The 13,007-nt window shown below is 42.6% G+C and overlaps 1 protein-coding gene across 6 annotated transcripts in view; it reads right to left on the minus strand.

Annotated features, from left to right (window-relative positions):
- LOC116948804 (mesoderm induction early response protein 3-like) overlaps positions 1 to 13,007 on the minus strand; it is a 33,076-nt gene that overhangs the window by 14,136 nt on the left and 5,933 nt on the right. Inside the window, exons 1-7 of one of the 6 annotated variants that reach the window (XM_076071789.1) lie at positions 9,700 to 9,984; positions 8,997 to 9,021; positions 6,190 to 6,367; positions 4,341 to 4,420; positions 3,997 to 4,148; positions 1,786 to 1,920; positions 466 to 586 (exon numbers count right to left, since the gene is read on the minus strand). In XM_076071789.1, coding sequence (XP_075927904.1) covers positions 466 to 586; positions 1,786 to 1,920; positions 3,997 to 4,148; positions 4,341 to 4,420; positions 6,190 to 6,367; positions 8,997 to 9,021; positions 9,700 to 9,708 — 700 coding nt within the window. In that variant the 5' untranslated portion in view covers positions 9,709 to 9,984. Of the gene's footprint in view, positions 1 to 465; positions 587 to 1,785; positions 1,921 to 3,996; positions 4,149 to 4,340; positions 4,421 to 6,189; positions 6,368 to 8,996; positions 9,022 to 9,699; positions 9,985 to 11,216; positions 11,330 to 13,007 lie in introns of those variants that run through there. The other 5 variants (XM_076071790.1, XM_076071791.1, XM_032965913.2 and 2 more) reach the window with 5 other exon arrangements.

Below are 13,007 nucleotides of genomic sequence, written 5' to 3' on the forward strand. Positions count from 1 at the left end.
CGCCCATAACTGGACATCTGTGAAAAAGAGCTTCATAGTTCATCGGATTCCTCCTCCTGCAGTCTAAAGAAAGATTCAGAGTCTGAATGTTCTACTTGTGTGTTCTAGTTTTATGCACTGTCGTGCCACTGCATGTATTGTCACTTGGTTCAGCTCATTTTTACCAGACTTGCCCCAACTCCAGTTGGTGTCATTAAACGGCCATACATATAAATGTAATTTGCCATTAAAGCTATATCCCCAGTGACTAGCAGCTTCAACATGAACAGACAAAGACCACCATTACCCTAGTCCAAGCCAATATAAAACTTTACAACTGCTCCACACCTCAATTGGTTCTCACCCATCAATGGGTTTTTAAATATAAGCATATGGTATTGTTTGTTTTATTTAACTTGAACAATAAGGGCACAGTGAAATGCCCACCAATGCTACAGCCAAACATACAAGGCAAGGCATGCTTACACTGGAAGGAGCAGCCAAAGATGTCCTGGGTGCCATTGGAGATGACCGAGGGCATGAGGTCATCAGCTGAGGACTGACTCTCGTCATCTTCGCCCGACAGCAAGTCTTTGGCAATCTCCTCCTGAAAGGATTCCAAATAAATACATCAATCCCTTGTCATTAAACAACATTGTCCAACTATCAAAACAGACATAAGAGCACAACATATACTAACCTGGACAGACATGCAAACACAAAAAACAGATATTACAAGCATATAAAGTCCTCGCACCAAAGCAAAAATTCATGAACAGTGAGTTTTCCCTCTGCCTGTGTAGAACAACGTGGCAGGTGCTGTTTGTGAGTAACATAGTCAGGCATCATACAACAGGGTAATGGGTCCTGAGGGATGCACACCCAGCCACCAAGGTAGCTGATGGCAACAGAGCACAAGGAAAGGGCTACACATATTTAAGGCAGAGATAACCAAAGGCTCAAGTTAGGTAGAAATGGTATTTAGCCAGACCTTAATAACACATGCCTGTAATCTATCACTTTGCAGGACGAGAATGGTGGATCACATAGATTTGTAAAATACCCAAATCCACTAGGATGCCAGGTAGGCGGAAGATGTCAGTGTAGCAATTGTCTTTGTGAGCCCAGCGGTGCAGTCCTTTAAGTGTTACCCCCTACGAGCCTTTTGCCCGTCCAAGGACGGGTGTATTGCAGTAAATCTGAAACTTGCAAGCGAAAATCAGACCGCGACGTGATATATTCATTGCATCCATTCGTGTGCAATTTGTAAGGCCGCGGTGACACAGACTTATTTAATTTCAAGGTTATAATCCCTTGTTCAGCATGACGTCCTTTTTACTTTGATGTCTCAACAGCGTTACGAAGATCGCGTGACGTGAGGGTTCTGCCTTTGTTGTGAGGGTTATAAGTTGACGCTGAGGAGGGCGGAGGAGGCACCTCGCACCCTCATGTGGAGTGACGTCACCCGCTAATTAATATTAATGGTGGGGGTGTCCATTTGGAGGACGTAACCTGTTCATGATTATTAATGAGGGGGCTGTTCGATGTGGAGTGACGGGACACACAGACATTCTTGGCTCATTATAGTAGTAAATAAGTGTGGCTTGCCTCCTTGTACTCCGGTTTCCTACCACATCCAAAACAATCCTTAAAGGAATTGGCTCAGCGTTCAAATGGCACATCCTCCTAAATGTTGAGACTTGGTGAGGTTTTACAGGATAAATGGCGCGAACATCACTAATATTTACAACTGGGATAGCTGTGCAATTCAATTGCCATTATTTTACACTCCACACAAGCACGCACCTTATCGAGCGTCATTTCTGGAAGGTTGTCAGGGAGGTCGCTCTCTGGACTCGCTCCCCCGGGTAGTGCCGCAGCTGTGAGTGGAGCACCGTACCCATAGAGCGCCAGAAGTTCTTCGAGTGGCATCTCACCCTCCTGCTCAAACAATGCACATCGCCCACAATGTTCAGCCAGGCACCCAGTGACCAAAGCCATGTCCAAAAAACACAAATATGCCTCCACGTGCATATTAAAGCTTATTTAAGCTCACCGTAGTTTTTTGGAGGTTTACTGCTGCTTAAGCCAAAATATTGTAAATAATCCACTCCCATTGCTCATATCAGTTGCAGAATACCTGGTGCAATCATGCAGGAACATCCTCCTATTAGCAACACCATCCCAGTGAGGAGTTCACTGCATCAATTGAATAACACAAACATAAAATTATTCTTACATACACTGCCTAAGCCTATATATTCTACATGTTTTTAACAATATAAAACGCCGACATCAAATGTAGAAGCTTTATTATTTAAATATGACATTCATTTATTGTAGCTTCTTTATAAATTCCCAAAGGCTGTTTTATCAGACTAATGTTAATGTGTTTTAACATAAATAAATTAAATGTTTCACAAATGAAGGTGCACGATAACTTAAGGACTTAAAAGCGAATAAGAATTACACCAACCACTGAGAAGCATAAAGTATGCAAACACGATTTGTAAAACCTGGTTACCATCACGATAGTGAACAGAAATATAACTTCCTAAAGTCAAAGGATTTAATTTTATGTACTCTTGGTTTGATAACGAAATGGTTCTCATGCTCTAAGTTTTCTGTGGGAGACACTGTGAGGGTGGAGGTGTGGCATGAATATATGCACTAGATGGGGACCCTGAGACTAACACGATCTATGCTCCCATCAGTGGGCCTGCTCAGTCCACACTGCTGAACCAAATGACAAATTACACACTTGCAAATAATGTCTACTGCTTACTTAATCACTTCAAGCATGACAAACAGCTATGTTTGTGGGCAAGTCTGCACAATAAAAACAAATCTGGAGGGGAATTCAAAACAGTATATGAGTGCACTTCAACAGTGTTTATTTAAACCATGTGTACAATGTCTACAGTATCTCCCACTAAATTAACCTCATAAGTCATGTCAATTCTCCTGCAGCCATGGGCAACAGACCCATCCCTGCCATTATTCTGAGTGGCTGAGAAGTCAGACCATGCTCTCATTGCACTCAGTGTCGTCTAAAAGCAGCAGGTTTCTGGAGGATGAAGCTCATGGGAGGCATTAAGCAGCCGGTTGCTCTGATCCCATGAGCATAATTCTTTTGGTCCATAACTGGCGAGGACTAAACCGTAAAAACAAGATGTGGTGAGTCTATGGGATCATAAACAATCCCCAGGCATAAAAATCAATCTAATTCAAGCCATGTCCTTTATTTAACCAAGTCAGGTTTTCAAGTGTATTGAGTTGGTCTCAGTACAGCCACTATTGTACACCAAAAGCACACAAAATAAAATGCATTTGAAATTATGTTGTCTTACCCCCCACAAATTATCCATCCTATTGTGTAAACGGGTATATTGCAATTAGTCAACCAACAAGTAACATGTGGTGAGGTATAATGTGGTACTCCCACCTCATCCGGAGAGTAGGCCGAAATGCTATTTAGAGGCGCTCTCTAGAGCTCCATATAGTGGACTCTTCTGCTAGCAGTATAGTAAGCAAGACACTTCAGAGCTATATCTTGAACTTTTTCAGGTTTATGAACATCACTGTCAAATATTTTTTTACCTTTACAATTTATGTGACTGCCTATGTGTTTTTGTAAAAAAAAAGAAAGCATCATTTTAAATAAACACCTCCCCATGGGGTACTTAAATACATCTTACAAATATTCTACAAAGATGCAAGCGAGAGATATAAAGGCTAATCCCCATTGTGCACACAACACTACATTTATTCGTGGTTGTCCCACGTTCTGTCATACATATCACAAGTAACACAACAGATGTGCCACGCTAACAATAAGAAGCACTGCTGCCAGTCAACACAGGCCACATGTCACCTAGTTTGAGGTGAGCTGAACCCCACCTTTATATCAGCGTGGATTAGCAGAGCTATACTTCATCAAACTGGCTGACAGAAGTGCCTGCGGGTGTTTGTGGGCAAAGGTGGTGCGCATACTCAGTGGTGTGAGAGATTCCCCACCTTCTCCAGGTCCTCCACCTCGGAAGAAAAGTTATGCTCGCTCTCGCGTGCCTCCTCCTCCTCCTCCTCCAGCGTCCGCTCATCGTCAAACTCATGCACCAGCATCTCGGCTGACGGGTCAAAGTCCTGGTCCTCTGAGCCTGCCGAGTACACTGCATCAACAATCGCACAAAATGCCAAGCGGGCAATGTGAGCACATTCAGTTCCTGAAGCGAACTACCAGTAAGCTGCGAGCACTGGGTTTCCACACGCCAGTCCTTGTAGCCTACCATTGTCCATATTTCCACATTAACCAATCTTCTCCATTCAAATGTAATGCATTTGTTGATCGGTAAAATAGAAACCTGGTCGTGGTGACATTTTTGCTGTCCGAATCCAATCAAAAAATGTTTTGTTGTAGGACAGTTGCCAGGTGATCAGAAGGCTGTGGAACAGAACCAACACCAACATAGGTCATTGTGTGATGACCACAGGAGAAGTAACTAAAATTTCATTATTTTTTAAACTTTACATTTTTATAATTCCGATGGGTTTTTATTACTCTTACAAAGTACATATTATTACCTTAACAGTTACATAAAAAAATACATTTAGTTAAGTAGCCTAAATGTAAGTGGTGTTCGCTAGTTTTCCAGGGCATGTGTGCTGCTGCTGAAGCACGTAACCGGACAAAATATTTTATAACAGACCTCATTAAACTGTTGAAGCAGGCTACCACATCAGTGTTATGCAGGTCGACATGTAACGTTTCCCCTGCTGTGCTACACGCAAAAATGCTGCCTACCCTATTTACCGACCATATGGCTTCCCAGTGTTCAGTGGCATTAAAATATAATTCATTACGGACCTTTTAACAATTCAGGGACAAAATCATACATCTCTTGCCCACAAATTTGTAAAAAAAAAAATCCACAAATCTTTATTTTAAATAAACCATAATAGATATATTTCAATTATTACTTAAACACTAAATTTTGATTTAAAGCTTTCGTGACTGCAGGGATTCATATTCTTAGTTCTTTCGGTAAAGTCACGTAGAAGGGAAACAATAAAATAATAAAAATATAAAACAATAAAATTCTCACGACATTTCGACTGCAACACAAGCAATCATCATCAGGTGTGAAAACCACAGCAAGAATATTTGAAAAAAGTGGCGTTTTTTACGTTAGCACCACGGAGAGCGATTTGGCAGTTATTCAGATGGACGAGTCCATCTATGTTTGGAAAAGAGGAGGGGGGAGACGAAAATAATGGATGTGGTCTGAAAGCCACCGTAAGCGTGAACAATCAATTAAGACCCGAAATGGTTTATCAAGTCCTTCCAATGATTGCTAAGCCAGAATCCATCTTCTCGGTTGAAATTGTCTCCGTGTTTGTATATGTGGATAGCCTCATGAACGAATCTCTCATGGTAGCCAGATGGCTTGCAAAGATCTGTCTTGGAGAAGTCAATGTCATGTGAGCCTACTGAATTATAAGTGATTTGCCACGGCCGAGGTGTTGGTCCTACCGTGTTTTAGGTCTGCTTTGTGTTCACGAATGCGGTCCGAGACATGTCGTTTGGTTTCTCCAATGTAACTACTACCACAGAGGCAACTTAGTTTGTAGATGCCAGGGTACTGTATGTGCGGAATTATATCTTTTACAGACGGAACCAGATCATAGATTTTATGTAATATGTTGAATCGGACCTGGATCTTGTGTTTATTCAAGATTTTGGAGATATTTTTTGTGACACCCACAATGTAGGGTAAAGTGATGGTTTTGAATGGCTCCTCAAGAGGGTCCTTCTTCATGGTTTGAGTGATAGCTTTGCGGATTGTGTAGTCGGAGTAACCATTAGCCTTAAGAACTTGGTGTACGTGCTTGAGTTCACTGGCTATGTGTTCCTGGTCGGATATGCATTGGGCTCTATGGTGCAGAGTCTTGATGAGGGAATTCTTCTGGGATGGATGGTGGTGGAAATCCGGTTTCAGGTAAGCATCCGTATGGGTAGCTTTCCTGTAGACAGAGTGGCTCATTGAACCATCAGGTCTCTTTTTTATTAGGACATCCAAAAAAGGTAGCTTGCCATCTTTTTCGACTTCCATGGTAAATCTGATGGCTGGGTGTATGGAATTGATGTGGTCGAGGAATTGGTCTAGAGCAGGCCGGCCATGTGGCCAGATGACAAAAGTGTCATCCACGTACCTCTTCCATAAGGTTGGGCGCAGAGTGGCAGTCTGGATGGCGTCAGTCTCAAATTTCTCCATGTGAATGTTGGCTACAACCGGAGATAGGGGAGAGCCCATTGGGGTGCCCTCAGTTTGTTTGTAGAAAGTTCCATTCCAAGTGATGTATGTATTGGTTAAGCAGTGAGGTACCCCCCCTGGTGAGACAAGATCACGTGCTTATTCAATAAGTGTAGATGGGTCCCAGGACAGGCATTTAGTTTTGAAAAACAATTTGGTTTGCGTACCTATAAATTAATTTATGTGTGACTCATGCATACTTCAAAAAAACTTGTGAATAAAGTTTAAAAAACAAAATACAATACATCATAGTATAAACAAAAGATTTCACACTTGGATAAAGAGTATACACATCAACAGTTTTGTCTACGGTAATGCATGTTTATGTGCACTAAAACAACTTCTTAGCTATATAGGTATACCTGATGACAAAATGTACAATGAAACAAGCTTCTCTGTGATTATGAGGCAGTGGTGTGATGAGACAATGTACCGATTAATCCACATTGCCAGTCAGACTAGGTATCTTAGTGGATGTTACATGTGTTGATTCATTTTTTCCCCAAAACATTGAAATTACATGAATACTTATTGGGGCCATCAGCACAATTTTCTGAATTCTCCTGCTGAGAATCAACATAAAATATATAAATACATGTAAAATGATCAAATATGAAATACTAGACGTAAAAATCTATATTTTGGCAATAAGCCATTATTGGCAAATCTAAATGATCCCCAAGCTCAATGTGTGTCTGTGCACCGAGTTATCGAAACCCAACAGAGTTCGGAGCCACTGCCTAGGTGGTTATGGCACTATGCTATGCACATCCATTTCCACATGTAGCTCTTCTTCAAAGTCAGTGCAAAACTCACGTGCATGCAAGCAAGGCATGCCGTATTTGACAACCTTGGTGAAGCATGGGGCATAGATAAATTCAGGTCTACAAAAAATATAATATAATTAATCTGCCCAGCATACATGTGTGTTTACATAAGGTTTGCAATAAGGTTATAATTGTTTATAATTGTTACTTGACAATGAATATGAAATTTGCCAAGTACTGTAGTTTAGAGTTGCTATATAATATTGTACCACTGTACGACCAAAAGTGATGTTACCACACTTCCAGGTTACCCTACATTCACTGGCCATTAAAGGTGTTGAACACGAGTCATCGCTGAACAGGGGCATGCACAAGTGAGTGCATAGAAGCACGTTACCCATCTAGACCTCATCCTCAGATCAAGTTGAAGACAGAAAGTGAGCTAACGAAATTATTTATTTAAAACATGTAATAATTCGATTTTATTCATAACAGAGGTTTATATTTTAATAAGTATTATTATGAGTACTCTTGTAAAATGTGTCTCAGTATACACTTTGATAGTCTGAGGAAATGTCACAGCTGAATGCATACAAAATGTTGCAGTGGGGATGCATTTATTTCAAACAGTCCCATCAACTACAGGAAGGTAACAATACATCTTTATGGCAAGAGCTAGCGGTCAGCTTGCAAGCCCTTGAAACCAGTTATTAGCTTCACAAAATATGTTAAGTAAGATGTTGTCTCTGTTGCAATGTAAATAAGTGTAAAATAAGGGGAAATTTTACTTTAGGAATGTTTAAGTCAAAATTTAGGAATGTTATGCAATTAGCCCCATGGCTCTCTGGAAATAAAAATGTAGATGTGTGAAAATAAGATTGTCATTTAACAATGCATGCACTTAATGTAAGATATCAAAGCCATCCCAGTTATCACAACTTCACAAGTACAGTTTGAAAAAGATGTCAATACCAGTTTATGGCCATTCCTGTACTGTGCACCAAACAAATTACATTTCCCTGCTGCTAACGTATTGCAAGAACAGGCGACACGTGCCTTGTCACTTAAAAAGACCCAACGACGCAACAGAAAACAATCTTAAAATGACTTTGCTACATTCCAAAAATATTAAATTCAATTTAAAGCTTTCGTGACTGCAAGGATTCATCTTCTTTGGTTCTTTCGGTAAAGTCACGTAGAATGAGAATAAAATAAAATAAGACGATAAAATTCTCACGACGTTTCGGCCACAACACAAGTAGCCTTCTTCAGGTGAAAGAACAGAACTGTCGGGACGACAGTTCTGTCGGGACGACAGTTGTTCTTTCACCTGAAGAAGGCTACTTGTGTTGTGGCCGAAACGTGAGAATTTTATTATCTTATTTTATTTCATTATTTTATTCTCATTCTACGTGACTTTACCGAAAGAACCAAAGGAGATATTAAAATCAGTTGTAATTCATCTCAGATGTACACAATGATGCTACATCTGCTACACCATCAATGTTATAATTCAGTTCGCAAATGAAACCATGCAAACTATTGTAAACTGGTCAAAGTGGGAACTTTACATCGTTTAATAACTGCAACTTTTAAAAATCTAAATGTTTACAAATTGGCGTCGAATAATGGCTTCATGACTACTTTTGTATACCCTATATTTGCATAATGGTCTAATTTTACTCTGAAATTGGTATTCTTATTTTAGTGTATCCATTGCATCACTCCAATGCAAGTTTGTTTCAATCGAGCATTATCTGCCAAGAGAGGTAAAGCATTATATATGCACGAGTTTACTCCTAAACAGAAGCGTCTACAGTAAATCACTGAGCCCCTGATGCATTGCTCAGGTGAAACCTAATTGGTTCCCTTTGCTGAGGTTACCTACAGGTGACCTCGATAAATGTAAGAGAAAAATAGTGTTTTGCAGTGCACTTACCTGGACTCCAGCTGTCATTTGTTGACTAAGGGGAAGCGGGAAACAAGAGGGAAGGAGAAGCAAAATCAAACCGTGTTGTACATTAGGACATCAAAACAAACCCCTTTACATTTGCCGAGTTAGTAAAAAACACAATCTCCCAGATCTTGCTTAATCGACTTATTCTCAACGGGACATCAGCTTGGGCTTTTTGCATCTTGCCATCTACTACCGGCTTTTTTAAAATAAACCAACTGCTCCTATATCACCAAGCCACCTTGTCAACATCACACATTTCAAACATATGGCATTTCAATGCTTTTAGTTATTTTCCACTTATTACTTAAAACCAGTGGATGCACACCCAATGCACTCCACAACTCCCGGCACCGGCCCCAATCCCAACAGCCCCGGCCCGATGCCCGGCGCACCACGGACTCGCCTAGCGAGCCCTACCGAGGCAGAAGCACCGGGGCCTGCGGAAGCACAGAGGCCGAGGGGGGTCGGACCCCGGGACCGACCCGCGGCCCCTCCCCCTACCACCCCCCCACCCCCAAGCGCCTTGCCAAACCCGTTACCCCAAACCGTGGCTCCCGGCGCTCGCGTCGCCCCGAGCCGCACCACCGAGCCGCGCGAGGCGAAACGTGCGCGTTTGGCCGCGGCAAGGAACGGGATGGCGGCTCGGGGGTATCGCGGCGCGGCCCCGCGGAACCGCCAAGCTCACCTCCGCCATGGCGCGCCTCGCTCGCGCTCGCGGCGCACGGGACCCGGATGCAGCGGCCGTTTGTACCGCGGACTCCCATTGGCCGCGAGCGAGCGAGGGAGGCGTGGTGAGTGTAGGAAACGACCAATGGGAGGGCCGGACGAGACGAAAAACAAGCTGGCAAGCCGGTGCAATGGGGGAGCCTCCAGGTCCGTGTTTGCACGAGGGATTCCCCCGCCCCAACGCCTGTGAGCATTTGACGTAAACTCAACTATTTTGTATTTCACCAGGTAAGACCCCACCGAGCCTATGTGCAGCTCTTTTTCAGAAGCGACCTGGCCACAAATGATAGCTCAACGAGGTTGATTATCGCATGTGGGGAATTGATAGCGGCCAAATACTCTCTAAACGCGTTGATGTTGATTCTAAATGTGGAGGGAAAAACCGGAGGACCCGGAGAAAAATCCACGCGACCACAGTGAGAGCGCGAGAGAGACGCAAACTCCACATATACAGCAGGCGTCGTCAGGGTTGGGATCGAACCCACGCACACTGTCGTCATCATCATCATCATGATGACACCAACATACCGAACAAGGCCAGAACGCAACACAATTGGTATCGCGTCTACTCAACACGTTCCACGATAACACTTGCCTTGCAATGAAACATATATAGTAGACGACGTTTCGGGCGATGATCCGTCTGCATAGCAGATATAAATTTAAACAAAAATCATAAACTAGTTGGCTATAAATAGCGTAATGTATACGAAAAAAAGCAATAAGCATTTTAGCCATATGCGTATGATAACAAATGAGATAAGCAAATGTCTCCTTAATATATCTCCTCACATAAACATTTGAAAGTATTTTGATTTAAAGCTTTCGTGACTGCAGTAATTCATATTCTTAGCTCTTTCAGTAAAGTCACGTTGAAGGGAAACAATAAAATAATACAATATATAAATATATATAAACCAATGACGACCGTTTGTGTTATGGTCGAAACGTGAGAATTTTTATTGTTTTATATATATTTTATTATTTTATTGTTTCCCTTCAACGTGACTTTACCGAAAGAGCTAAGAATATGAATATTTGAAAGTATATTTTACACAAATCATCGCCCCATAATTTCATCAGCATTGATTCAGGTCAAGCAAATTTTGCTCAAAAAATGTTTTAACAATTGCTGAGCACAGGCCCAAAACGTCAACCGGCCAGCAACAATCAGCACTGTCAATGTTGAAGACCAGAGTTAATGGTCTTTACATTTTAATTCAAGAGTAGTGTCCTTAACAAGTATGTTGAGGTTTATTTTTATTGATGCACCGCAGCCAAGGCGGTATAATTATTTCGGTTATTCCACAAAGGAAGACGCACCCCAAATATGTACCTGGTGTCAATACAATTTCTAAACAAATGTGCTAGCACAGCGGTTGACTACATCGCCAACGATGATCGTCTGCTGCTGGATGAAGGCCTCACACTATCGCAGTCTCTTGCGAGCCTGCAATGCAACGCTCCATCTAGTACCTGCACGTGGAGATGGTGTCAAAGCTCCATCTCCTCGGGGCACGTCCTCTCGGGGGCATTCCATCCCATGGCTGTTACTCCATCATTCTTCTTGGACATCATCATCATCCATTCTAGCGATAGGTGCATCAAAGCCAAAGAGGGGTACATGTTTAAACTTGATTTGGAGCTTTCGTGACTGCAGGAATTACTCTTTGGTTCTTAATGTTTTTTTTTAAGTTTACTCGGTTTGTTTTCTCTTTCATTTGTACCTGATGATGATTGCTTGTGTTGCAATCGAAACGTCGTATGCTATTATTTAATTTAGTTTTTTTCTTTCTATGTGACTCTACCGAAATAACCAAAGAGTGTACATGTTAGTGATGTGGAACTCCTGTTATCCGTGGACTCATGTATTTGCAGATATGAGAGGTTGTCGTCATCGCTGATAATTGCAGGTAGAGCAACGCAGGTAGAGCATCACGACTGTTATTCACAATAATCGTGGATATCAATCTTCATTTTCCGCAGGATAAACATGCGATGAATGTATCTCAGTAAATATTCAGCGAGTTTAAATGTTTGGCCTGGTTCCGTATCTGATCTGCATCTTCCACTCCACAAAATAAAATCAAAAAGTGGAAAGTCTGTTTGAGTTGGTATTGAACGACCCTGAAGAGAATTGGCATTACACAATGAACTTTGTCTGTCATGCATTCTGCTCGAACTTTCATCCTCGATGTATCTCCATATATAAAAGGCAAAGTTGTGAATGTGTGTCTGTTCAAAACGTTTAGCGTACTTCCCGACATGGAACAAACTTGAAATTTGCCATGTTGATATTTTCCAGACTGTACACCATGCAAAAATGATTAAAATTCACTTTTTGGGGGGGGGGGGGAGCTCAATATGCATCTATTTTTTGCACAGCAAGTGAGTTGTGACGTCGAATCTGTCATGTGACCCGCGCACGTGGAAGCGTAACGCATTGTAGTGTAGCGGTTAGCGCGCCGCGCTACGAACCCGGCGACCCGAGTTCGATTCCCGCTCACGGTCACCACCGGTGACGATTATTTCAATCTCTTCTGGGCCTCCCCCGGTCGACTCAGCCTCAAACGAGTGTCTGGTGTGTGAACATCGCCACTGGGGAGACAAAGGGGACGGGCATGGTGCTGTAACCCACCGCCTCGTAAGGAATAAACGCCACTGGTGTTCGAAAATATACCCCCATTTCGGAATTGATTCGAGGAATTTAGACCAGGTGCTGAGCCTTAAGTTATATTCTTTTTGCCCATCTTGTATCTACCTACGTGTCAATGTCGACGACAGTTCTCTCGTCTCACCACATCTCTTTGTCTCCTGCGCAAGTCGCTTCTGGAAGCTCACCCAGGAGTTCGCAGACGCGTGGAGAAGACCACGTTGATTTTTTTTTGTCTTTCGGGCACGAAATTTTCCAGCGTCGCCGCTGAGCGGCGTCCTCGCCACCGCTCGCGGCGTTCAGCAAGAGGCGGCTGATGAGTGCGAAAGAAGCCCTCAGGCACCAGGGGGCAGGATAGGCACACAGTTGGTCACACAACACGCGTGCGTGTGCGTGCGTGCGAATGTTGAACTTCTCACACGGAGCCAACCGTGCTAATCGGAGGTGCGGGGGAAGGACAACAAAGTGACACACACAAAGCAGTCGGAAAGAACTTGAGTGTTCATGTTTACATTGGCGACAGTGGTGCGAGGGCTAGGGGTACGATTCGCCGAGATAGTTTGACCATCATTCTATTAAGATTTGCACAAAACGACTCCGCTAATCTTAAACGA

Source organism: Petromyzon marinus, chromosome 35, assembly GCF_048934315.1.
Source record: "Petromyzon marinus isolate PM22_M1 ecotype Great Lakes invasive population chromosome 35, UKy_Petmar_22M1.pri1.0, whole genome shotgun sequence".
Lineage (NCBI taxonomy): Eukaryota > Metazoa > Chordata > Hyperoartia > Petromyzontiformes > Petromyzontidae > Petromyzon > Petromyzon marinus.